The sequence below is a fragment of the Megalops cyprinoides genome, chromosome 21 (genome assembly GCF_013368585.1).
Source record: "Megalops cyprinoides isolate fMegCyp1 chromosome 21, fMegCyp1.pri, whole genome shotgun sequence".
NCBI classification, from domain to species: Eukaryota; Metazoa; Chordata; class Actinopteri; order Elopiformes; family Megalopidae; genus Megalops; species Megalops cyprinoides.
In genome coordinates, this window is record NC_050603.1 from 7,119,313 (window position 1) to 7,146,549 (window position 27,237).

At 49.0% G+C, this 27,237-nt stretch overlaps 1 protein-coding gene across 6 annotated transcripts; it reads left to right on the plus strand.

The window, feature by feature from the left end:
* The first annotated feature begins 765 nt into the window (after positions 1 to 765).
* Positions 766 to 24,611, plus strand: LOC118796241 (chromodomain-helicase-DNA-binding protein 4-like). 6 transcript variants are annotated; one of them, XM_036555042.1, is made up of 42 exons: positions 766 to 996; positions 1,638 to 1,788; positions 3,801 to 3,919; positions 4,134 to 4,406; positions 5,680 to 5,798; positions 6,250 to 6,554; positions 6,943 to 7,067; positions 7,336 to 7,471; positions 7,857 to 8,026; positions 8,654 to 8,899; positions 9,430 to 9,633; positions 10,333 to 10,544; positions 11,185 to 11,316; positions 11,450 to 11,549; positions 12,870 to 13,061; positions 13,616 to 13,816; positions 14,028 to 14,165; positions 14,283 to 14,404; positions 14,661 to 14,834; positions 14,931 to 15,072; positions 15,537 to 15,668; positions 16,178 to 16,295; positions 16,675 to 16,799; positions 16,941 to 17,033; positions 17,163 to 17,304; positions 17,741 to 17,910; positions 18,341 to 18,518; positions 19,426 to 19,512; positions 19,605 to 19,696; positions 19,803 to 19,936; positions 20,373 to 20,517; positions 20,633 to 20,807; positions 21,422 to 21,481; positions 21,610 to 21,749; positions 21,975 to 22,209; positions 22,394 to 22,459; positions 22,564 to 22,716; positions 23,087 to 23,195; positions 23,542 to 23,674; positions 23,796 to 23,991; positions 24,098 to 24,261; positions 24,401 to 24,611. In XM_036555042.1, exons 2-42 carry the CDS (start codon positions 1,725 to 1,727, stop codon positions 24,413 to 24,415), a joined length of 6,036 nt encoding a protein of 2,011 aa, XP_036410935.1. In that variant the 5' UTR covers positions 766 to 996; positions 1,638 to 1,724; the 3' UTR covers positions 24,416 to 24,611. The 6 variants fall into 6 exon arrangements, with proteins under 6 accessions (XP_036410935.1, XP_036410934.1, XP_036410937.1 ...); XM_036555041.1 differs by having other exon boundaries at positions 7,860 to 8,026; positions 18,341 to 18,530; XM_036555044.1 differs by having other exon boundaries at positions 7,860 to 8,026.
* The last annotated feature ends 2,626 nt before the right edge of the window (positions 24,612 to 27,237 follow it).

Sequence of the window (27,237 nt, forward strand, 5' to 3'; positions counted from 1 at the left end):
TAGGCCTTGACACCATGTGCCCCTGTGTTCCCATTTACACATTCAACATTTTAGCAACACGGTTTAACATGGATTCAGTGAAGGCCTGTTTGTTGAAACCATGAAAACATGAAGATATGTGTTCATCGGTTTGCTGAATGACCTTGTACCCACACAGCTCACGGTCTAGCATGAGTGTTGTCTGGCCATAAGGAGTGCGTATTCAGTGCAGCCTACAGGACATTAAGCATTTATGTGTACATTCGTATGGCCGTTGGATGATTTGCGTGACTCACTCGGCCTGTTTCTACAGTCACTGTTCTGTGTATACGGCATGGACGCAGTATGCATATATGTATGCTGTGAGTGTATGCGTATGTGTGTGTGTGTGTGTGTGTGTGTGTATGTATGTGCGAGCCATCTTGAACATGTGTATGAAGTGTTTTGTGTACTCTGTATGCATACATGCAAAATGTTCCACAGGAGGCGAGACAGAAGTGGAATGTTACAGTATGTCAAGTGGCTTGGAGTTGCCTTGGAGACCATGTGACTACTATATTTTTTTTCTTTCTATCTGAAGTTATGCTTATTGTGGGATGTCAGTGACTGTGCTTACTACTATTATGGGATGGCGGGTGGGGGTGGGAGGGGTGAGTGTCTCCATAGTAACGGTGGTTGCTAGGGGGCCGGAAATAGAGGAATGGAGGGGGGGTGAGTATTATGGTCTGTACGTTGCAAGGTAACTATGCAGAGTGGGGGGGGAGGGGTAGATTATTATGGGATGTCTGCCCCCTGATCCCTTTGTGTGTATGTGAGGGGTGTTAGTGAAAGAGAGGGAGACGGCGACGGCGTATGTCACACTGGACAATATTTAAAAAAAAATTTCTAGCAAACCTAAAGTGGATATTCTTGCCGGCATAAAACTCATACGAAAAGGACCTGTCTCAGCGTGGGACCATCTGGTAACAGCGTCCCTCTTCATTCACCGTTTTTAAACAGTGGGATCTTTTAAATTGTGTGAGTAGCTAGCTAGCTAGCAGGCTAGCTATTTGCGTTTGGGTTTTTCTTTCAGTGACCCAACATTCCAAGACCAAAGGAACACGGAACAAAAAGTATTCTGTCATTCACTAGTTAGCTAGCTAGCTCCACATGGTTTTAAGTACACATTGTGTATAAGCTTGTTTCATTTTAAAAGAAACATTTCTCACATTTTAGGAAACAAATGAGCGTTTAACTAGCTAAATGTATGCAAATATGCAGCTATATCGGTAGTTAGCAGGCAAAGGACAGAATAGCCGGTAGCAAGGTAGCTATGTTGCTACCTAGCTGTATTACCCAATTGGCTTTCTAGTTGTGTTGCTAGCTTGCAAACAAGTTTGTATGGGCTTTATTTCCACCCGTTTTATTTTGGAAAGTTTTAACAAGCAAGCTAACGTTAGCAAGGTTTTGTTATTTGCTAGCAGTACAGCCGTGGGCAGTTTGCTAGGTAACGTTAGCTAGCCAGTGCTGTCCTACTTGCTAGTCGCTTACCGATGGCGATTGTTCTGCTTTGTCAAGCAACAGAAAAAAGCTAACATTAAGCTTCCGTTTTCTTTTTTCCCCAACCCACCACCTATCGCTTTTCCGACTCTCCCTCCTCCGTCCTTCGACATGAACAGACAAGATTGATTGAGACAAAGTCGGATTAAAACGAAAATACATTTAGCTAGCTGGCGAGCTAGCTAAATTTAAACTAAAAAACAATCATGTCTGGGAGTGAAGACGACAGAGACGATTTTGGACCATCCGAAGATCGGTCTTTGATTCAAGGTAAGATCCAGCACTTCCAGCGCCGTTGGCTAACGTTAGGTGGCTAGCTATTAAGATGTATAGTGCGCGCAAATGAGTGGCAGCTGTCCAGCCAGCTTCCTAAATGCATGAAAAATCTTGCTCATATTGTGTTGGAGTGGGTTTTGCCTGGAGGATCTTCGTTAGATTGGCTGGCTAACTAGCTCACCGATCTTGGAAGAGCATTTCCTGAGCCAAATTCAAGTACCCTCGCAAGTTGATTGCCTGCTGTATGGTACGGTGTGCGCTTGTTCGCTTTTCTGAATTGAAAGTTTTCTTTGCGAGACTGCCGGCTAGCTTTGCAAGTTTTGCCACCTTGTTAAAACCTTCAGCGATGTGTAACACAAACCGTGGAAATAAAGTTGCATGTAGTAGAGGTGGGGATGCAGTATTCACTTTTTGCCGCCTTGTATAAAATGCAAAATGAAAACGCCGGTTGACTTTGGCGCAGTTGGCCGACTTGCGGCCTACCGGTGTTTTTACATGTGGATTTGCTAGCTAGCGGGTTAGCCGGCTAATGCGCTGAAGACCCACTGAAACCTATTCACTTTATCATTCAGTTTGCTCGTGTTGTAGTTCACCTTAATATTAAAAATGTATGAATAAGGTGTTTTAAAGTTTAGGACATAGCGTTTGGTAACTAGTTGAACAAACTTTTAATATTAATGTTTTTCACAAGTATCCTCTGCCTTGGTTAGTTAGCTGAGCCAAGTGATCTAGTTTAGCTAGCCAGCTAGATACCCTCTTTTAGTTAACCCAGTTAACTAGATAACGCTGGTCAATTTTGAATTGGTTTTATTTTAGAGTTTTCTGTGTTTTATGTAGCTAGATTGCTTACTGTTGTGGGCTGACTAGCTAGCCAGCTACCAGTTCCGGATTTTGATTTTAATGATATAACAACATATAGAAGTAAAACGAGATGCAAGTGATACCGCAGTAAGGTTATTTGCTAAATTTGTCTCGCACGGATTTAACTAACTCGTAATCCGTGAAGCCATTCGTAATAAAACTGACACCATAAAACTGGTGTCAACTTAATAATTTTTAACAGTAGTGTAACTGGGCGCTAGCTTTGGTTCCTAGCGACATTTCTCACCCGGAAGTCTGAATGGATTCTGGAAAGGCCAGCGGTAGGGGTGTCGTCACTTGTGCATTGGTTGATGCTTTAGCTTGCTATACTGAGCTGGCTAACTAACAAAAGTTAGTTGATATTTAACAACGTCAGCGATGTAATCAGTTGCTTAATAAACTTAACAAGTGCTGTGTAGTGCACTGAGATTGCAAACTTTGACAGTTGAACTGGCTTGTGTTTGTATTCACACGAGGATTGGATGCAGCAGTCTAGCGTATCTGGGTGTCCGTGTTCTCGTCTGTTGCATAGTGCGAGGTTTACACCACCGTTACGTAAACATCCGTGCCTGTGTGTGGTTATGAACACAGCGGTGATATTTTGCTACATGTTTGAAATCTTTGGAGTCATAATACTTGCGCTTTCATTCTGCTTCTAATCTTTAAAAGTCAGCTCGACAATGTGATCGTCCACATTTAGTAGGATATTCAGTCAGTATTTTCAAAACATGTCCAAATATTAACGTTATGTCGGCAGTCACGTTTTCCCTTGATACCCCTGAACACAGCTTGTGCTACTTACTTGGAGGCGACGTTCTTTTGTGTGCGAATTTAATTATTTGCCTGGCTGACACGTTTATCCATGCAAACTCTTGCAGCTTACATTTGTATACATTATCCGTTTATTCAGCAGGGTTTATGGAACCTATTCAGATGAAGTACCTTGTTCACGGATTAAGACCTCTTGACCTTTTGATCCTAAGTTCAACTCGCTAACCAGCACAGTGCACTGAACTGCCTGATAATATTAAACAGTCCTGTTGCCTCCAGTGACAGACGCAGTATACTAATATCCCCTATGTCTTAGCAAGGTTGTCGGTGTTCAGCTTTTGACGGCTTTGGCTGTGTTTCTTGGTCAATGGCAGATGAAGAGGACCTGGAGGAGGACATGTCTGAGGGGGAGGCCCCTAAAGTGAAGAAGAAGAAGAAGGCCAAGAAGAGCCGTGAGAGCAAGGGCAGCAAGAGGCAGAGGCTCCGCCGAGAGGTACTGCGTCCGACCCCAGCCCGGCACGTGCGCTCTGCGCTCGCCTTGGGTAACCGCGCGGAGGTGCACTGGAGACCTCACTGACTGCGCTCCCTGCTGCGTTCCTGCTGTGCTCTCTCTGAGCGTGCTCGGTGACATGGCTGTATTCTCCTGTGCCCCCACCAACCACCCCCCCCCTCCCCCAACCCTCCACCCCCGTCTGTCTCTGATTTAGGACCTCGCCGGCAGCTCTCCAGAGATGGCGGAGGGCCCCAACGGGGGAGAGGGGGACGAGGAGGAAGGAGACAGAGGGGGCAGGTCGGACAGCGAGGGGAGCGACTACACCCCGGGCAGGAAGAAAAAGAAGCGGGCGAGCACATCGAAGGAGAAGAAGAGGGGCACGAGCGGGGAGAGGGAGAGGAGCGCGGGAGGCTCGTCGGGCGGGAAGAGTAAGAGGAAAGAGCAAGAGCCTGAGGAAGAGGAGGAGGAGGAGGACGAAGACAGCCAGGTAAGACAGGCTGGGCGGAAAGAAGCAGCGAGCTTCACAAAGATTCACACTCTGGAGGTGCTTGAAGGGCAAAGGTGAACAGGAAGTATTCTGTACATGTACATTATTGACACATTGAAAGAAACCTTTAGGAGAAAACGTTAAGTCCAATTACACAGCTGTGAGGGTGTGTGGAGTTCCAAATTACTTTTCTCAGAAAATGTTAAAATATTGTCCAAAATTTGTTGAACAGGATGAAACCAGCAGCTTACCGCATCAATATCCTGTCATTTTACCGGTTTTTTAGTGTATATGAATAATATTTATCAATTTTTCATTATATTTTTATGGCATGTGGCATTTTTATGTGGTGGCAATCATGCATCTGCCGAATAAGTGTGAATTATATTAGTATGTATTGAATAATAACAATGTAACTGTTTACTGAGCTTGGGTTTACAAGCATGACAGTTGTTCAGCGGTTAAATTGTTCAGTTTTGTCTCATCTCTCCTCAGATCATTTTTCAGCAAGGATTTATGATGCATTGACTACTTTTATTTGGAAATAACATGTTTCACTAGCAAGATGCTCTGCATCTGGCCGGCTTTAATTGCTTTACACGGTCACACACATCAAGCAACTGACACCTCTACCTAACCACCATTTCACTGTATATTCTGCCTTCATCACCAAGTCCATGTCAGTAGCTCTTCATGTCTTGAAGAATAAATTTACATTTAAAAAAAAAAAAAATGACAAAAAGGCGTAAAGAAAATACGTTATCAAGTGACTCAGGGGACAGGTGTATGAATTACTGTAAGTCATCACAGAAACTATGAACCTAATTCTGAAAGATCTGTGGAAACACTAGCTAATCTGCATTTTCCATTTTGTGGCTGGCTGCATGCGCGTGCACACACACGCGCGCACGCGCACACGCACCACACACACTCACTGACAGAGGCCGGAAATTAAAAGGAGACCGTTCTTATCTCTCTGGCGTGATTGGCTGTATTAACAGATTGACTGTCAGAGGTGTGTGTTGCTGCCACCTACTGACAGGAATGCTGTTTAATGTAGAATTTGACATTAAATCGACACGTTTCCTGTTACTAAGCATCCCCGGATGGTTCCAGTTACATGCACCAGTTCTGAAAAAATAGCAGCATTCCACCTTTTTTAAAATTGATTATGGATTATCAATGCGTGACTTAACCTTCCTGCATGCATGCTAAGGTAGACGAACGCAGAAGTATTTTGGGCATGATCTCCATGTGTATGTGTCACTTTTAGGAGCCAAAGAGCTCTTCCCAGCTGTTGGATGATTGGGGAATGGAAGACATTGATCATGTCTTCACCCAGGAAGACTACCGCTCCCTCACAAACTACAAGGCTTTCAGCCAGTTTGTCAGGTATGTCTGCTTTGCTTTTTGTCCCCTTTTCTCTCTTTTCCCCCCCTCTGTTTCTCTTGTTTCCTGCATGGTGTGCATTGTCCACAGGCCTCCTCTTTGTGTTAAGATGTCTGGGCCTTTTCTGTTCCTACTGGGTTTCTCTTCTCCTTTCTACATTACATTACGTCATTGAGCAGACGCTCTTACGCAGAGCAACTTCCAAATAAGTGCATCACTATGCTAAGAGTAGTTACTGAGAAGTATTACAAGAGGTCATTAAGATACTGAGTTAAATGTTGAACTAGTGTAGAGGGCTTTTCTGTACAAAGTAGGGATAGAGAGGAAGGTAGACAGGAGATACAGCTTGAGAGGAGCTTCCACATGCTGCTATTTGCGTGCTGTTCCTGCCTGCCCCTCAGTCTCTAATTTCCCACAATTCCCTCTTTTCGTCCCCTGCCCCTCCATTCCACAGACCCCTCATTGCTGCCAAGAACCCCAAGATCGCCGTGTCCAAGATGATGATGGTGCTGGGGGCGAAGTGGCGCGAGTTCAGCACCAACAACCCACTGCGGGGCTCGGCCAGCGCTAACGCTGCCCTGGCGGCCGCTAACGTGGCCGCGGCCGTCGAGAGCATGGTGGCCAGCGGAGAGGGGGGTCCGGCAGGGGCGCCCGGAGCAGTCAGCAATTCCCTGCCTGCTCCTGCACCCCCCGCGGCCCCCGAACCGCAGGCACCACCCGCGCCACCTCTGCGCAAGGCCAAGACCAAAGAAGGAAAAGGTGAGTGGATCTGTGCCTTGTACTTTGTCTGGCCAACTATAGAAACTTTGCCGTTACGTTACACTATTGCCATTATTAATGGATGCTCTTATCCAGAGTGACTTACATTGGTTACAGTTTTTTTACAGTGTTGTCCATTTATACATTTGGATGTTTAATGAGGCAATTGTGGGTCAAATAACTTGCCCAAGGGTACAGCAGCAGTGCCTCTGCAGGGAATTGAACAGGCAACCTTTCTGTTACAAGTCCTACTCCTGAACCACAATGTCAGACTTCAGAGCTTCTGATATTTTTGAATCGTTATGTGGCTTTTTGATTGTGTTGTACTCTGCTTCACTTGTAAGTTAATTCCATAATGCCCCTCCCCTCCATTTTGGCTCCTCTTCAGGTCCAAATGCGCGTAAAAAGCCGAAGCCGCCTCCCAAGCCTCAGGAGAAGAAGGTGAAAACCAAGAAGGTGGCTCCTCTCAAGATCAAGCTGGGCGGCTTCAGCAGCAAGAGGAAGCGATCCTCTGTAAGAGCTATTTCCCTCCTCTGTTCCACTATGTTCCTCTCCGTCCTTTGAATCTCCTTACCCTGGCCATGAGGGCATCATGGTCGCGCCAGTTTCACCTCCCCTCACCGGCTGTCACCCTCTCTCTCTCTCTCTCTGTCTCTCTCCCTCTCTCTCCCTCTCTGTCCCTCTCTCTTTCTCTCCCTCTCTCTCTTTCTCTCTCTCTCTCTCTCTGTCCCTCTCTCTCTCTCTCTCTCTCTCTCTCGCTCTCTCTCTCTCTCTCTCTCAGAGCGAGGAGGACGACATGGACGTGGACAGCGACTTTGACGACGGCAGCATGAACAGCTTCTCGGTGTCGGACGGATCCAACAGCCGCAGCAGCCGCTCGAAGAAAAAGTCCAAGACGTCCAAGAAAAAGAAGAAAGGTCAGCCTTTAATCTGCCGCTCTCCTGTGCTCCAGCCTATGTGGTCGGTCTGTACTCTGTACTGTACCACAGTGTCTTGGGCTGTCTGGTCAGTCAGCCTGTATATTGTGTATATTAAATCGCTCTCACCTAGCTTCTGAAGCTCAGTCTATTAGTTTGGTATGTGAGATCAAATGGAATGTATCCATAATTGTGAAAGTGGTTCAAGCACTGAAAACGTCTGGTCAATAGACTCAGCTCTTAAAATGAGCAATTTTTTATTTATTTTCCGTAGCACGGAGGAATAAAAACCGCAGATGTTTCGGTGGAGTTCCCTCCGCTGTGTAAATGGAGTGTCAGCGGCGAACCGCGCTAACCTCCCGTCTCCCCGCCGCTCCTCTTTTAGCAGACGAGGATGCCGACGGGTACGAGACGGACCACCAGGACTACTGCGAGGTGTGCCAGCAGGGCGGCGAGATCATCCTGTGTGACACCTGCCCCCGCGCGTACCACATGGTGTGCCTGGACCCGGACATGGAGAAGGCCCCCGAGGGCACCTGGAGCTGCCCCCACTGCGTGAGTCTGCAGCCTGACACGCCCCCCACCCCCCCAATCCCCCGTTTTTAGTTATGAGACAGAAATGAAAAGCGTCTGTTCTGTAAGGCAGGTGATGCCACCACACCGTGTGGCAGAATCCATTTTTCCCCACCTTCCCCCATCACAGATTTACTTACGGATTTGCAGCCTGCAGGAAAGATCTGTGCCAAAGTACTCGCTGTTTATTTTGCGTGTAGTATTGCAGTGCGTTTTGGATCCTGTGTTCTAGTGACTGTGATGTGTGATGGTATACTTGGCTGCCCTTGTCTAGTCAGGTTGCACAAATTAATTTGTGGTCGAGCTTGAATAGTGTTATGCTCGCACTCACTGGTCTGGAAGTGTTGTTAACCTAGTCTGATACTGCTGCTTGTTTACATTGAATGGATACACGTACGCTCCCTTGTGCTGGGACTTGCTCTGGATAAGAGTGTCTGCTGAATGAATGTAGTGTAAATAGCAGTTTGTTTTATCTGAGACACAGTGTACAGACAGCAAATGCCAAGCTGTTCCCGTTCAGCTGGAGCTCCCTGCAGCCGTGGCAGGACAGTGAGGAGGCGCGGTGACCTCCCTGTCTGACGTGGTGCTCCTCCTTTCTCCCCCCCTCAGGAGAAGGAGGGCGTGCAGTGGGAGGCGCGCGAGGACGCCTCGGACGGAGAGGAGGACAACGACGGCGAGGGCCGCGACCGCGGGGAGGCGGAGGAGGACGACCACCACATGGAGTTCTGCAGGGTGTGCAAGGACGGAGGGGAGCTGCTCTGCTGCGACTCCTGCCCCTCGTCCTATCACATCCACTGCCTCAACCCGCCCCTGCCCGAGATACCCAATGGGGAATGGATCTGCCCGCGCTGCACTGTAAGTCAGCCAATCAGAGATCAGGCAGCATTGTTGGCCAGTATTCCAAAAGGCATTGTTGGCCATTATTCCAAAAGGCATTGTTACCCAGTATTCCAGAATCCATACTTGCAGGCTGTGCCTTACAGTACTCTGTAGTATGTAGTGCTAGAAGCATACTGGTGAGCACATACTGCCAAGTATGCAGAAGACTGGTTTGGAATGCACTTGCGTGTTGTCACTATGCCGTGACCTTATTAAGTATATTAAGTATGATGTGTTTCAAAAGGGGCCATTAGTGTTTTCAGATGAAGTTCTAGTACGGCATGTTGTGAACCGCATACCTGCAGATCGCTTAAACATACTGGTCGTCAGTCGCAGGTGCCTTTGTCTGCATTTGAATAGATGGATTCGCAAAGCCAGGCCTTGCAGAATGAGTATGGATATGCTTCAGTGCATACTGTGATTTGTCAGGTCTCTCGAGTACGTGTGAGCACATTCTGTGAATGAAGTGCGTCTGCTGTGCTAACAGTCCTCTCGGTTTTCCTCAGTGTCCGCCCATGAAGGGTAAAGTGCAGAAGATTTTGACCTGGCGCTGGGGAGAGCCGCCACCCCCCACACCTGTGCCCCGCCCACCCGATCTTCCTGCCGACGCCCCTGATCCTCCCCCTCTCGCCGGCCGCCCAGAGAGGGAATTCTTCGCCAAGTGGAGCAACATGTCCTACTGGCACTGCTCCTGGGTCTCCGAGCTGCAGGTACGTGTGTGCATGTACACACACCACACACACACCTGGATCAAGTTTCGGTGCACATCCTTCTCTGGCTCAGCGACCACGAACCAGTCCATTCAGATTTGCACTGGATGTTATTTCATAAGGTTTTGGTTGACGGTGATCACTTCAAATAATCTCCCAGCAGGCACTGCAAAGTAGTCTTTGAGTCTCTTTACAGGTACCTGTATCTGGTGCATTATGGGGTTTGTGTAAGACTTATCATAGTGTTGGTCACAAAACCACGAAAGAAAGTCATATTAAAAGAAGGGTGAGACTGCATAGTGATGGGACTGAAGTACTGAAGTGGGTGTGATGGCTGTTTCATGTCGGAGTGCGTTTTGTGAACAGACCCACAGACAGCGCGGGTGTAAATTTCACACTAACGCTCGATAGTACTTCTTCACACCGCTATAAATCCGTGCTGGTGTTTGTACTGGGGGTAGGGATTCTGGGATACCAAACTCTGTGTTGGCAGATATGGTAGAGCTGGAAGGTGCAAGGCTAAAACCAGCAACGTGTCCCTTTCATTGAACTCTTTAGTTCATTGCACACGTGACTCCAGAGGTTTCCCTTTTTTGGTGTTAATGCGCTGGTGCGCTGTTTGAAGACCCAGCGAGTGCACATGAGCAGCAGCACCCACCTGTCCCTCTGCCCCCCCCCCCCCCCCCCCCCCCCAAACAGCTGGAGCTGCACTGCCAGGTGATGTTCCGCAACTACCAGCGCAAGAACGACATGGACGAGCCGCCGCCCGTGGACTTCGGCGGCGAGGGAGAGGAGGACAAGAGCGTCAAGAGGAAGAACAAGGACCCGCTCTTCGCCCAGATGGAGGAGCGCTTCTACCGCTTCGGCATCAAGATGGAGTGGATGATGATCCACCGCATCCTCAACCACAGGTAACCCAGCGGCCCTTATAACCACAGCAAACTCAACCACATGTAACCCAGCGGCCCTTATAACCACAGCAAACTCAACTACATGTAACCGAGCGGCCCTTATAACCACAGCAAACTCAACCACATGTAACCCAGCGGCCCTTATAACCACAGCAAACTCAACCACATGCAACCGAGCGGTCCTTAACCTGCTGCTGTACCCTTGGACAGGGGACTTAACCCAGAATTGCCTCAGTAAATTTTTAGCTATATAACTGGATAACATGTAAAACTGTAAGTCGCTCTGGATAAGAGCTAAATAACTGTAATGTAGTATAATGTAACTTCATGCTTTTAGCTGTAGGTGACTGCTCTGTTGCTGTGGTATGCTTTAAACAGAGGAACATTGAACCAGTATGTGTAATCAGTAGAGAGGGGTACCTTTGGTTTAATACAAGTGGCCCAGGGTTGTCCTAAAATGCATCACGCTAACAACTACTGTACATAATGCTGTTAACCATAAGTGACTGCTCTGTAACTGTTGTGTACTTTACACACACTGGCTTGATGTCTTTGTGTTTAATCAGTAGATGGGGGGTAGCTTTGCTGTAATGCAGGTGGCCCCGGCGTGTTCATTTTAACGTGCGTTTCCCCCTCCCAGTGTGGACAAGAAGAACAACGTTCACTACCTGATCAAGTGGAGGGACCTGCCCTATGACCAGGCCACCTGGGAGGCTGAGGACATGGACATTCCGGACTACGACAGCTACAAGCAGCAGTACTGGAACCACAGGTGCACAGCCGCACAGCCGGACGGACAGGCGCCTGTCCCAAGTCCTGAGCCATGTGTTGGAAACCCCAGATAGCGCACTAACGCCTCCTCACACTCTCTCTCTCTGTCTCTGTCTCTCTGTGGTGTCTCCCAGGGAACTGATGATGGGAGACGAAGGCAGGCCAGGGAAGAAGCTGAAGATCAAGGGCAAACTGAAAAGGGCTGACAGGCCTCCGGAGAACCCTGTGGTGGATGTAAGCTCACTGCCTGTTTACTTGTTGGTGTACAGGAGCCACGGTGTGCAGATTAGCAGAAACGCACACTCTGTTTCTGTTGGTGCAGTATAGCTGTGTCTAGTAGAAGGGCACAGGGAGTCTAGGTTTAGGATTAGCTGGACCGTTATTCCACCATTCCAGCTCCTAACCGGCACAATAGGTGTGCATTTTCAGTCAGGGCCAGGTTATTGTCTGTGCAGTTGCAGTGTCTGACCAGAGGGGGCAGTAGACAGGCCTTGCAGCCAGCACGGGAGCGTTGGAGCCAGAGGAATGTCAGTCACGCTGGAGTAGGCGCAGTCAGGGCAGAGAAGGAGGGAGGCGTAACAGGAGCAGTGTCCCGCAGTGATGAGTCATAGTGAATAGCTAGATGCAGGTACTTTTGGAAGTGTTGAGGTGAGACCTTCAGTGGTGTCTTTTTTATGCATATTACCTGTGCCAGTGTTGGCGTAATCATTACTGTGGACCCGGAGCCTTATAAATACCTGCTTGCACTTCATTTAAACGAGGTTTTAAGATTAATTTTATTGACGGGAAGTCGTAGTTAGTAAATTGAGAGTAGGCATAGAGTTAGACCGTCGTTAAAGCTGGTACATCTTACATCAGCAGTTTCTAAAACCTCAGTCGTAGGTAATTAATGAGCAAAGTACAGTATTTGTTTTGCACTTGAGATATTTTTGGAATGATTATAAATGGGATTTTATGTTTTGTTGTTGATATTAACAAGCGGCTTTTTTGCACCTTCCTTTATGACTAACTGGCAGTGAATTCATTATACTGCAGTAAACTGAAAGCCTATGTTTATAATACAGTAAATCAGCCACAGTAAGTTCAGAAGGGAGGCTAACTGTTATAACTTAATACGGGAGCCATATAGCGCTAAGGTCTTTTGTGGACAAATGCTGGTCAACTTATACAACATATACAGAAATGTACAGTATATAATTCCAAAAGAAAAAATACAGCCTAAGTCAAAAGCTCGGACACAAATTTTATTCATTATTTCTTAAATATAACTTTTTTTTTTCTCTAAACGAATTAGATAGGCATTAACTTCACTGTTTATATTTGTCTTAAGACATAAATTTCAAGCATTTAGGCCTAATTTTTTAGATCAGAATGCCTTTGAGTGCATTAAAGAGGGGTGTCCAAACGTTTGAATGGTACTGTGTTAGTAAGCAACTGTATCCTCCTGTGACCTCACTGGTGAAGCCTCTGGTAAACTGATGGAAAGCCCTGTCGTTGAAGTGCTCTCTGTGTGAGTCCACTTCTCTGCTTTGACCTGTGTGCCTCTCCCTCCAGCCCACCATCAAGTTCGAGCGGCAGCCGGAGTACCTGGACTCCACGGGGGGCACGCTACACCCCTACCAGCTGGAGGGGCTCAACTGGCTGCGCTTCTCCTGGGCGCAGGGCACCGACACCATCCTGGCCGACGAGATGGGCTTGGGCAAGACCGTGCAGACGGCCGTCTTCCTCTACTCCCTCTACAAGGAGGTGCGTACGCGTCGGGTTTGGGCGCACGCGCCGCCCCGCCCTCTCTGTGCTTTCCTTGTTGGGATTGGCCCCGCTTCTCACAGCGTCCAGTCTGCGTGTCCCTGACGGCTGGTGTCAGCGGGCAGACGGGCAGGCAGGACGCACAGCGACTCCGTCCATTAAAGGGGACGTTTTCCATAGAAGGGACTCTGTCCTAAAGGCAGGACGGCACACCGCCCGACCACACCCGCCTCTTTCCTTTCCTCTTCCTCCTGAGTCTTTAGATTTCTACAAAACCATCCTCTCACACTCACTAGTCGGGGAGTGTTGTTAGCCTGGTCTAACACTGTTGCTCATTCAACTTGAATGGATACACTTATGTTCTGTTGTGCTGGAAGTTGCTCTGGATAGGAGCGTCTGCTAAATGAAAGTAGCGTAATGTCTTCTGACTCTTTCTCTGTGCCATACTCTTCTTTCCAAATCTTTTCAGTTAAACCTAGAAGGTTAACCCTAATTCTAACCCTGACCCTAAATCTAGAAGGTTTGTGACCTCTTTTGACATTGTCTACCCGCAGGGCCACTCCAAGGGACCGTTCCTGGTCAGTGCACCCCTCTCCACCATCATCAACTGGGAGCGTGAGTTCGAGATGTGGGCACCGGACATGTACGTGGTGACCTACGTGGGTGACAAGGACAGCCGCGCTGTGATCCGGGAGAACGAGTTCTCCTTCGAGGACAACGCCATCCGGGGCGGGAAGAAGGCCTCCAGGATGAAGGTGGGAAAGGAGACTGCATAACACAACATTACTGTCATTTAGCCAGGGCAACTTACATACGTGACAGAAGGAGGGTGGCTTTTCCCATTGTGTTTAGTCTGTGAGTATATGTAGCACATCAGCCATCTCTTGGAATGACAAGAATTCTGTGCAGCAGCTAGGGTGAAGGCAGTTGAGGACTGTGTCACATGTAAACCCTTCCCCCCTGCAGAAAGAGGCAGCGGTTAAGTTCCACGTGCTGCTCACCTCCTACGAGCTCATCACCATCGACATGGCCATCCTGGGCTCCATCAACTGGGCCTGCCTGGTGGTGGACGAGGCCCACAGGCTGAAGAACAACCAGTCCAAGGTGAGCGGCGGGGTTCCTTCCCCTTGCCCTTTGCAGCAGTGAACTTGCAGTAGTAGGGAATTGGTGTAGTGAGGTATTTCTGTCTTCACGTGGGCTCACCCTCTCTCCCTCTCACAGTTTTTCAGGGTGCTGAATAACTACCCCCTCCAGCACAAGCTGCTGCTCACTGGAACCCCCCTGCAGAACAACCTGGAGGAGCTTTTCCACCTGCTCAATTTCCTCACTCCGGAGCGATTCAGGTGAGCCTGTGTGTCCATACTAATTAGTTTTCAGACTCCTGGAGCTCAGCTCACCACTCCGGCATGTTATCTTGTAATATTTTCTCAGTCTGACCGGTTTCCTGTCAGCAAAACCCTTGCATACTGGAGAGATTGAGTCTGTACACTCACCAGTTCACCTGTTTCAGTCTACGTTCTGCTGTGCCATGCTAAGGGCAAATGCTAACACCGTGTCACAATGTCACTCAACCTCCCTCCTCTTTCCTTGGAATTGCAGTAACCTGGAGGGCTTCCTGGAGGAGTTCGCCGACATCGCCAAAGAGGACCAGATCAAGAAGCTCCACGACATGCTGGGGCCACACATGCTCAGGAGGCTGAAGGCCGACGTCTTCAAGAACATGCCCTCCAAGACGGAGCTGATCGTCCGCGTGGAGCTCAGCCCCATGCAGAAGTGAGTGGAGGGAGAAAGGGAGGGGAGAGGCCTCCATGCCCTCTGTAATTCAGGGCAAACGGATAACCCAACCTTCTCTCTTTCCTGTCCCTCCAGGAAGTACTACAAGTTCATCTTGACGCGCAACTTCGAGGCCCTGAACACCCGCGGAGGCGGCAACCAGGTGTCCCTACTCAACGTTGTGATGGACCTCAAAAAGTGCTGCAACCACCCCTACCTCTTCCCTGTTGCCGCCATGGTATGACCATCTGCGCAGTTATAATCATGGGGAGGGGAGACCATTTTGATTGGATAGGAGGGGGGTTCATTGGTGTCATTGATGGTAGTAATGGTGATAACCTTTGGCATCACTGGTGGGGAAAAAAATAAATTGAAGTTTAATGCACTTGTGTCTCTACCAGCTGGCTTGTACCTTGTCCGGCTAAATATTGAAATTTGGTCCATGCAGCACTTCTGTTATTGTGACTCCTTGTATGGCTTTTGCTTGTGTTGTACTGCCTCACTTCTAACTTGCTTTGGATTAAAGCGTCTGCCAAATGAATAACCGTAAATGTAAATGATCACTGTTGGTGTAGTAAGCATGACTTAAACCAAGTCTACTGCAGCAAGGTTGGATTATGATGGCGCTGTGTGAGGTATAAGCCGCACCGCTGCAGCGACAGCTTGCAGGGCTGACTGTGATTGGCGGGTTGTTGGTTACAGGAAGCCCCAAAGATGCCGAACGGGATGTATGACGGCAGCGCTCTGACCAAGGCTGCCGGGAAGCTGCTGCTGCTGCAGAAGATGCTGAGGAAGCTGAAGGAGGGCGGCCACAGGGTGCTCATCTTCTCTCAGGTAACGGGCACGCTGTCTTCATAACACGCTCCTGCATGCTCACCCCGACACACTCCCACACGCTGTCACCCCGACACACTCCCACACGCTGTCGCCCCGACACACTCCCACACGCTGTCCCCCCGACACACTCCCACACGCTGTCGCCCCGACACACTCCCACACGCTCATCTCAGCCCCATCCCCAACTCCACTCCAACCAGTTAACAGTGTGTGAGGCTTTGTGAGTCCTGTGTGTGAACCAGTCTATTCTTTGCTCCCCGTAGGAAAGCTCTGTGGTTTGTCCAGATTGGGTAGTGACTATAATAACATTAATAACTAGTCTCCATCCGTTTTGTGGGATTGGTTAGTCACTAATAACACTGCCCATTTCGGGGCTCTTTAGCCTTCAGTCTCTCATCACTGCCCAGTGGTGCAAAGCCCAGACCCTCCTCTCACCCTTCTTACCTCCCTGCATTTCAGCAAGGCGTGGTATGGAGTGCTGCATTCATGTTTCTCCCCCCCTCCAGATGACAAAGATGCTGGACCTGCTGGAGGACTTCCTGGAGAACGAAGGATACAAATACGAGCGCATTGATGGAGGCATCACTGGAGGAATGAGACAGGAGGCCATCGACAGGTTCAATGGTGAGCGCTATCCCATCACCCCTCTGCCAGCCAGAAGGCCCAGATTGAGAGCAAAGCTGTTGGCTTACCGATGAAGTTGCATTACATTAATTACCGTACATTACATTGTTGTCATTTGCAGACACTCTTACCCAGAGTGACTTGCGCATAGGTTACAATTTTAACATTATCCATTTATACAGGACATTATATTTATACTGGATATTTACGTACCTTTCCCGAGGGTACAGCAGCAGTGCCCCAGTGGGGAATCGTACCAGCAACCTTTCAGTTACAAGCCTTGCTCCTTACCACTCTGCTACACTGCCACCCCCAACAGTCTGTCACGGTGTTAACAGAAGTTAACATCATCTTTTGCCCCCCTCTCTCACCCCCCCAGCCCCCGGCGCGCCTCAGTTTGTCTTCCTGCTGTCGACGAGGGCGGGAGGCCTGGGTATCAACCTGGCCACCGCCGACACCGTCATCATCTACGACTCGGACTGGAACCCCCACAACGACATTCAGGCAAGGCTCCCTTTCTCTCACCGCGAGCGCAGATCAGCTCAGACAGGGCCGCCTAGCCATCAGCAAGTGCAATTTAAAGAGGGTTCTCTTTGAAAGACCTCTGCCCTGTAATTACACTGCTTCTCTCTCCGATTCTCTCAGGCCTTCAGTCGAGCTCACCGTATCGGCCAGAACAAGAAGGTGATGATCTACCGCTTCGTCACCAAAGCCTCGGTGGAGGAGAGGATCACTCAGGTGAGCGCTCTTCTCTGTGAACACAGTCGCCCCAGTGTTGCTGCAGGTCTGGGTATTACACAACACGGGGAGTTCAGCCACTGGGAGAACAAACTATTGAGGTTTTGTTTTTTTTCTGCCGTGGCCCAGGTAGCAAAGAAGAAAATGATGCTGACCCACTTGGTGGTGCGGCCCGGGCTGGGCTCCAAGACGGGATCCATGTCCAAACAGGAGTTGGACGACATCCTCAAGTTCGGGACAGAGGAGCTCTTCAAGGACGATTTAGGGGAGGGTGAGTGGCCCAGCCAGTTTTTGTGCCTGTCTTGGGCTCTGTATAGATGCACAAATACAGAAGTACATAGGGGCTGGGGTTTCTGCAGCATTCAAACCGTGGACAGAAGAGTGATACAGGACAGTAACATTACTATAACAACTTTTCCAAATATTTCCACACGTCTTTTATCTATTTTATTTACACCTTGCTTGCTAAGCAGCTATGACGTTTTCTGTTTGTATGCACTTGCTTAGTTCATACAATGTAAGGAGAAGTTCATAGTAGCTGTAAATTGTAAATAGCAACAGATATCCAACTGTGTATACTTAAATGAATTTTCAAGACGTAGTTGGGTTGTTTTTTCCTTTTCGTCTGTAAGTTGTGCATCAGTGATCGCCTGTATTTTTAAATACAAACCTGTGCTACCTTTGCCCCTCCTCCTGCCCTCTCTCAGGAGAGAACAAGGAGGAAGACAGCAGCGTGATTCACTATGACGACAAGGCCATCGACCGGCTGCTGGACCGGAACCAGGACGCCACGGAGGACACGGAGATCCAGAGCATGAACGAGTACCTGAGCTCCTTCAAGGTGGCCCAGTACGTGGTGAAGGACGAGGAGGAGGCGGTGAGTGCGTGAGGGCATCTCGGTCCATGTTGAGGGAAACTCTGCGCTCGATCAAATGAAGAGACATTCTGCAAGGTTCTCCTCAGTCCAGAACTCCCAGGAGGGAGTTAATACATCTGTGTCTCTTATGGATTGGTCATGGAAAATGGCATGTGCTTATCACCACGCAGGGATTCAAAACATGTCTTTCCTCCCCCTTCTCTTCTATCATCCATCCTTTCTTTTTGGTTCTTGTTTGGTCTCTTCCCCCCCCCCCCCCCCCCCCCCCCCCCCCCCCCTCACCTCTGTCACCTTCTCTCCCTCTCTATCCCCGTGGTTGGTTTCTCTCCTCCTCTCGCCCCTCTGTCTCCGGGGCTGGTCTCTCTCCTCTTCTCGCCCCTCTCCCCACCTCTCTCCCCTCTCCCTCCTGGGTTGGTGCCTCCCCTCGCAGGAGGAGGAGGTGCAGCGGGAGATCATTAAGCAGGAGGAGAGCGTGGACCCGGATTACTGGGAGAAGCTGCTGAGGCACCACTACGAGCAGCAGCAGGAGGACCTGGCCCGTAACCTGGGCAAGGGCAAGCGCATCCGCAAGCAGGTCAACTACAACGACGGCTCGCAGGAGGACCGAGGTAGTAGACGGGGTACAGAAAACGCAGCGCAGTTTTACTTCCTTTTTTTCCGTGTGCCCGCGCGGCTGTGTGTCGCGCGTCACCTCCGCTGTCCCACGATGCTCTCTGATGGGCGGGTGCATGTGGCACGAAGCCTGCTGTGCTGTGCGTCTGTGGGATGCCAAACCACTCCTGACAGTTACAGTGTCGATACGTAAAATCAGAATTACTGTATGGTGTAGAAATATCTTGGAATAAACTGCAGCAACTCGCCATTCATATGTCGGTTAGCAACACGCACCTTCATGAGTACTAAACTCTGAGATTACACATTTACTCGGCTTACATTTCTCAGTTGCTAATGCAGCTGAGCCAGACTGCCACGCAACGCAAACATCAGCCCACGTCCCTGGATTTTCACTACCCACAATGCACCGCACATTCGCCTCATTGATTTGCACTGATTGCTGCTTGCAGCCATTTTTCCCTTCCGCTTTGGCTGTGTGGTACCTTAGCCTTATTGGCATGTTGAGCTGCCGGGTTGCTCTGCGTTACAACTGTGCAGTGTTAGTCTGTGCATTATTCCACTTCCCTGGATTTTACGACCCATAATACACTACACATCTCAAACTTCACACAAGGAGAACAGGGAGGCACGACAGATTATTATTCCACAGTAATTCTCCCGATACGGTCTGTCTCCTGACAGACACAGGAGTGGATTGGCATGTGTTGCTGTGATGTACATGCATTGTTTGTCTCCCACCTTTATCGAATTACCTCATCCCTCTCTCACTGTTTTCGGAGGCCTCTTGCTCTCTTTGCATGGTAGTTTCTCACCCTCTCACTCTGTCTCTCCCTCGCTGTGGCACTGTGTCTCTCTCAATTAACATTTTTTTTCTCTGCTCCTTTCTGCCCTCCGCAACAGATTGGCAGGATGACCAGTCGGACAACCAGTCGGACTACTCCGTGGCTTCGGAGGAGGGAGACGAGGACTTTGACGAGCGGTCAGAAGGTAATGAATCCTTATGAAACTTAGAAACTTAGGCTGCTCTGTGTGTGTGTGAGATGATGTGTAGAGTGACACGGACACTTTTTCCCCTGCAGTGAACTCTCGCAGACCCAACAGGAAGGGGCTGAGGAACGACAAGGACAAACCACTGCCCCCCCTGCTGGCCAGAGTGGGAGGCAACATCGAGGTCAGCCTGGGCTACACACTCTACCGTTCATGGGGTTGCAGATGCATTATCAATCTGCGGTTGTGTGTGCACTGTACTAACCCCGTGCTCCCTTTCCCTCTGTCAGGTGTTGGGCTTTAACGCCCGTCAGAGGAAGGCCTTCCTGAACGCAGTGATGCGTTATGGGATGCCCCCTCAGGACGCCTTCACCACACAGTGGCTCGTCCGGGACCTGCGCGGTAAATCTGAGAAGGAGTTCAAGTGAGTCTGTCGCCTGTCGGTCTGTGTTCATGTGGCAAGGGGGCCCTTTGGCCTACCAGCTGGTTGTCACCTTCTGCCCTCTCCGTTTCAACTTTGAACGAGTTTTAGTGCTGGGAGGCAGTGTAGCGTAGTGATAAGGAGCAGGGCTCGTGACCAAAAGGTTGCTAGTTTGATTCCCCGCTGGGACACTGCTGCTGTACCCTTGGGCAAGGTACTTAACCCACAATTGCCTCAGTAAATATCCAGCTGTATAAATGGTTGACATGTAGAAATTGTAACCTTCTTAAATTGATCTGGATAAGAGCATCTGCTAAATGACAATAGAGCAATGTAACATTACCAAAGTGGGTACATATGAAACAAAAGGAGCAGTAACACAATAACACAACACAATAATTGTACAGTAAGAAATGACTCCTCCCCTTGCCCCCCCCAGGGCTTATGTCTCCCTCTTCATGCGTCACCTGTGTGAGCCGGGGGCTGACGGGGCAGAGACCTTCGCCGACGGTGTTCCCCGGGAGGGTCTGTCCCGGCAGCATGTCCTCACCCGCATAGGAGTGATGTCGCTCATCAGGAAGAAGGTAAGGGGCTCTGCTGGGCCGGTGATAGTTGGCAGTTTTGAGGTCCGGTGCTGTGCAGTTTTCTGTGATTGAGTGTCACTCAGAGGGACTGACCGCAGTGTGGTGTGTTGACCAGGTTCAGGAGTTTGAGCACGTGAACGGTCAGTGGTCCATGCCATGGATGATGGAGCTGGAGGAGAGTAAGAAGGCCGCTGCAGCCGCTGCCGCTGCACGCCCCGACTCCCCCGGGAACCCCAAGACCCCCTCCACCGGAACCCCTGCTGACACCCAGCCCAACACCCCTGCAACAGGTACCCAACATTCCTGAACATACTGCCCTGCTCCCTACCTAACACTCCTGAACATACTGCACTGCTCCCTACCTAACTCTCCTGAACATACTGCCCTGCTCCCTACCTAACACTCCTGAACATACTGCCCTGCTCCCTACCTAACACTCCCGAACATACTGCCCTGCTCCCTACCTAACACTCCTGAACATACTGCACTGCTCCCTACCTAACTCTCCTGAACATACTGCCCTGCTCCCTACCTAACACTCCCGAACATACTGCCCTGCTCCCTACCTAACACTCCTGAACATACTGCACTGCTCCCTACCTAACTCTCCTGAACATACTGCCCTGCTCCCTACCTAACACTCCTGAACATACTGTACTGCTCCCTACCTAACACTCCTGAACATACTGTACTGCTCCATACCTAACACTCCTGAACATACTGTACTGCTCCATACAGCTTCTTGTGCACACTCCCTTTCCACAGGTGTGTACATTGACTGCATTGCTTCTCAGGTTACACCTGCTTGCACACCTGCAGGGGGACATCACTGCCCCCCCCCCCCCGTTAACCTGTCGCTGTACAGTCATAACATTGTGTGTGCTGTGATCTGTCTGCTCCCCAGCGCCCAAAACGCCCTCCACCGGCACACCCGCAGACACGCAGCCCAACACCCCCGCCACAGGTAACGCGCGCTCCACCCCTCGCTTTCAGCTCCGGCGACATGCTTCACCCACCTCCCCGTCCCACTCCGCACACGCTCAGTGCAGCGGCACCCCCTCTGACTCTAACCCCCCGCTGCCCTCCTTCCAGATGAACCCGCCAAGGCAGAAGAGTCTGCGAAGGAGGCCGACAAAGAGAAGGAGAAGGAGAAGGAGGAGAAGAATGAAGGAGAAGGGGAGAAGGAGAACAAAGATCAGAGCAAAGACCGGACCAAGGCGGAAGAACCAGAGGTAGCTTTCCCACAGAGCTCAGCACTCATGTCTGATCGGCACAGAAATGATCAGTATCAGCGCCTGATTTTGTTCAGTGGTTCAGTTCCCCACTTGCTTGATTGTTGGCAAAGTCATTTCCTCTTTGGATTAATAAAGTACTGCCTATCTATCTGAAATCTACTGCTTTTTAGTTTTTTAGGTTTCCAGTGCTGTAATCGCACCATATCTTTCGCTCTTTTTCAGATCATTGCAATCCCTGATGATGAAGAGAAGCCCCCGTCTCCAGAGAAGAAAGAGAAGGAGAGCGAGGGGGCGGCGGTCGCCCAGGTAACGGAAAAGGAAGCAGGAAATGGCGAGGTGGAGAGGGAGAAAGAGGGAGAGAAGGAGGAGAAAACGGGAGAGACAGAAGAGAAGAGCTCCCCTGCCGAGGTCAAGCCCGAAGGGTCAGAGGCCAAACCCGAGGAGTCTGGTGTCAAACGTAAGTGTGTCAGCAGATGGCGTTGCTCATGTGGATACACTTACGTCCTGATGTGCTGGAGGTTGCTATGGATAAGAGCGTAATGTAATGTAATGTGTTGCTGGGGTCGTTTTGGTGAAGGGGCTTTGGATGAAGGTGGGGTACTGACTTTCGCTTGCTCTCTCTGTTGTTGCTTGGTGTTTAGCGGAAGAGAAGAAGGAGGATAAGCCTGAGAAGATGGACACCAGCCCCCCGGCAGAGGAAAAGAAAGGTAGTTTGCACGCACCCACCCCCGACGGCTGAACTAAGCACTATCGTGGGTCTCCTGCTTCACTCCGGTCACACTCTGCTCTCTGTCCCGTCCTGCGACTCCAGAGCAAAAGGAGGAGAAGGAGGGAGGCAAGGAGGAGCCCGCCAAGCTCCAGAACGGAGAGAGCGGGAAGGAGGGAGCGGCGGGCGGCAGCGAGGAGAAGAAGAAAGCGGCCAAGCAGAGATTCATGTTCAACATCGCAGACGGAGGCTTCACAGGTGCAGAGCGGGGAGAGGGAAGGGGGGGGGGGGGCATTTATGATTCCATAGCTGGGGTTTGTGCTACTTTTGCTAATGCTGATAGGACTGACATGGCAGATTGGGTGCTTTAAATGGTATGTCCGAACTCAGACTCTCAGTGTTGTGTTCTTAACAAGTCTTCACCTCGCATCCCTTGACCTCTGCGTTAAAGTGATGAGAGCTCTGTTCCCCGTTGAAAAGCGTTCTGTAATGTCACTCTCATACTTCTCTGTCTCTCTGACTCGCACTCACTCTCTGTTATACTGTATGTTTGATCTCAGACTCATTCTCTCCCCCTCTCTCTCTCTCTCTCTCTCTCTCTCTCTCTCTCTCTCTCTCTCCCCCTCAGAGCTGCACTCACTGTGGCAGAACGAGGAGCGGGCCGCCACCGTCACGAAGAAGACCAACGAGATCTGGCACCGTCGCCATGACTACTGGCTGTTGGCTGGCATCATACAGTATCCTTTTACCCATGCCCTGCTGTGTTCCTGCAGCACGCTCATGCCATGGCTCAGGCCTGTTGGTCCATATCAGCCTCTGAACTGCATACACAGCCACATCTGGAGTATTGCTGTTTTGAATGTTCAAAATCATAGTTTTCTTATGCACGGTTAGTAATGTGATTTAGCAGCTTAATTTTTCTCTTTTGCTGCTTTAAATCGGTCTGGACAAGACTGTCTGCCATATGACTAACTCCAGAGGGAGATGTCGTAAGGTGGAACCTCTGAATGGATAATCTGACCAGGGGGTGGTTTGGTGTTGCTTAACGTGTAGCAGCCCTTAACTCTGGGACCCCCCCCTCAGACACGGCTACGCTCGCTGGCAGGACATTCAGAATGACGTGAAGTACGCCATCCTGAACGAGCCGTTCAAGGGCGAGATGAACCGAGGCAACTTCCTGGAGATCAAGAACAAGTTCCTGGCCAGGAGGTTCAAGGTACAGAGACCCCCCCCCCCACCCCCGTGGGCTGCGCTGTGCTCCAGCCATCCGCCACCTGAGTCTGCTTTTCTCCTGGAAGCCGGCCTGTTGTCTGTGTTTACATGTCTGTCTGTCTCAGCTGCTTGAACAGGCCCTGGTGATCGAGGAGCAGCTTCGGAGGGCTGCCTACCTGAACATGTCGGAAGACCCCTCCCACCCCTCCATGGCACTCAATACACGCTTCAGCGAGGTGGAGTGTCTGGCCGAGTCCCACCAGCACCTGAGCAAGGAGTCCATGTCCGGGAACAAGCCCGCCAACGCCGTCCTGCACAAAGGTAGGGCTTTGGAGGTACCGGCTTCTTCCTCTCCACACCTGTCTACCTGTGTCTCCTTTCACACGAAGCTAGCAACACATTCACATCTGTCCCTCCCATACCTCAGTGCTGAAACAGCTGGAGGAGTTGCTCAGCGACATGAAGGCGGATGTCACCCGTCTCCCAGCGACCATTGCCCGGATACCACCTGTTGCCGTGCGTCTGCAGATGTCGGAGAGGAACATCCTGAGCCGCCTGGCCAGCAGGGGTCCCGAGACGCAGACTCAACAGGTACAGTTTCACCTGTTCATCCATTCATTGTGGTGTTCCTAACTTAACTTCGTTTGCAGTAACTTTTAACATTATGGTGCAGACAGTAACGTGTATGTTCCAATGTAATGTTTTGTTTTTTTGTCACTTTCCCTTTAAGGTGTCACAACAGTAGCTTTTGTCTCAGGCTTGACCTCTTTCCTCTCTGCCTCCACATTCCTGATTGGCTCTTGGATGATGACATCACACCCAAGCTTCTTGAAGCCATACCCCCTTTTTCCTGTCCAAGGACATGCAGTGTCTCAAATCGGCTGATCCCTGGAGGCAGTGAAAATGAAAGCAATTTTATTTTTCTTTTTTGATGTTTCTTCCTTATTATTATTATTATTATTGTTATATCGTTATGATCTTTTTTGGGGACCTCAAATAAAAATGTTATAATAATCAAGTCTGCAGTATCTTTTTGTCATGGAGGACGAGAGTCCCAAGAGAGAAAGGTGGCGTAAATGTCAGAGATGCTGAAAAAATGGATTTGTCCAAGTTGGTGTGGTTTGGCACATTGTATGTGATGCTTGTATGAGGAGTCACTTCCAGGCTGTGCAATACAATGTGATTTGAGCTCCGTATAGAATGTCCCATCACCTAAAAATAGTCAGCCTTTGAAGGAGCTGCTATCAAGCAGGCAATCTCTCTTGCTGTTTCTGTTGCATAAGATGTGAGGTTTTACTCACGTCTTCTGAAATATGATGCACTCTTCCTTTTCCTGTGGAAAGGTTTTGCATTTGACCAAACCTGGTTTCCAGGAATCAAAGCGTACCTGCAATTCTTGGGTATGAGAACATGTAATTAAGTCACAAGAAGACACACACAGTATTTGGCTACTTTTGACTGAGCACTGTTGACCATAATTTACAAATTAAGGAATGCTGCATTGAAATAGGTTTCAATATAATGTAGCAAAGTGTTATCGGGTAATATCCTATAGTGAAACTCTGTATTATCAGTGTAAAGGCTAATGTTATGTTTATAAAATGCAAATGGTTTGTTCACATGATGTTCACATAGTCTCAGCACTACTGTTATTGCTGTTACACTAGTCAGTAGGGAACATCGTCTGAGTGTTGAGTGTTATAAACCTGCTAAAAGGCTATATCAAATTGTTTAAATGAGGGAACTCGTAAGACAGTTGGTTAATTATCAATTAGTGTTTAGTTAGTGATCAATCAGTTTTTGAGGGAAATAAAAGGTGACACTACAACTTTAATCAAACTAAGCCTTAACCAAATGAACAGGAGGAAGGTGACTTGAATGGAGCGTGATGCAACCTTTTTTTTGTTGCATCATGGACTACAGTAAGTGATCCATAAGCAAGCCTGTTATTCCAAATGCAAAACACCATGACCCAAGGAAGGGAAAATGGGTGTCATCGACAGCATGAGCCGATGAGAGGTGAGTCTCCACCTGAAAATCACTAGCTGGAAATCCCCTATACACAAACCACCAGCACTAGATGGTCTGAAAACCTTACCAGGCAATGCTAACATATACTGCCACGTCCCAAGTTGCAGCTCACAAGCTCTTGGAAGCCTATCTGCAGCGTTGTTTGAACCATGAACGCGGTGAATCTGCAAAAAATAAATTCCCTATAAATTGCAGATCATTAAAAAACACAAGACAAGGAAAAACTTCAAATAGCAATACCCACATACCCCCATACACTAGCATCTGTCTCATAAGCATCAGTTGCAAGTTTGAAAGTTTGTTCACAGGAGAAAAAGGTTTAAAATCATAGGAGCACTAATCAGGACCCTCTCAAAAGTGACCTGACCTGCAGTGTCCTCTAAGACCGTGTTTCCCAACCCTGCTCCTGGAGGCACACTGTCCTGCATATCTTCTATGTATCCTTCCTGCTTGACTAAATCAGGTGTGCTCAGCTAATCAAAAGTGCCACTGATGAGTTCAGTCAGGTAGGTAGAGCAGGGATAGATAGAAGATATGCAGGACGGTGTGCCTTCAGGAGCAGGGTTGGGAAACGCTGCTCTAAGAAGTCATTTTTGCAGAGTAGGTCAACAGTTTAAATAATTCCTACTAGAGAAATTCCCACAAAAGTACTGTAGCCAATTGTCAACAAAGTGGTATATAATTTGAGATGATTTTGAGATTTGTTTAGATGGAGAAAAATATTTCATGCCATTGTGAGGCAATGCAAATGAATATCCGTTAACCTGAATTAATGTTGAATATAATATATTCTATATTAACATATTATACAGCAACCTTTAATGCACAGATAGCATGTTTTGTCTGGAGGGGGTCTTTGTTCCCCTCTTTATTGGTCCCAGATAAAGGCAGAAAACCCCAATCAGGTGCCGCATCATCCCCTCACAACATTGGGGTATGTTTTCGAACAAAGTAAGACTGCCCTCTTCTGGTGGTTGACACAAACCGCACCTTCAGCAGGTTTTCCTTCAGCGGCCATTCTTTTTAGTTCCAAATTTACTGCAGATGGTTTCAAGGTAGTCAGGATATGTGATGTGCCTGTATTTTAAGCTGTCGGACAAAAATAAATTCTTTTTTTGTGACACTGATCAAAAGCGTTATTTGTCTTGAGGCTTCTTTCATGACAGCTAAGGTCACATTTCAACAGCTGCGTCCACAGGGAGAGCCATCTTTAGACATCTTTGAAAAACGCCACTGGAGTCTTAGAGAAAGGGAGAATCTCATAAACTCAAGTTATATGGGAACCTCATACACAACACAATCATTTCTCATATTTTAGACCATTGGTTTTAGCTCATTATTAATTATTCACATTCATCGGGTTTGCAGTTGGCGAGAGACCACATTTCAATACCTTTCCTGATAGTGAGCAACAGTGCAGTTAGTGCCGTTGGGACGCAGAGTATCTGCCCATTTAGAGACAACCTGGATGACCGAGATACAGATGATACCCACTGCTCTAGAAACTCAAAGCAAACAGGGCAGCAATACCAGAGC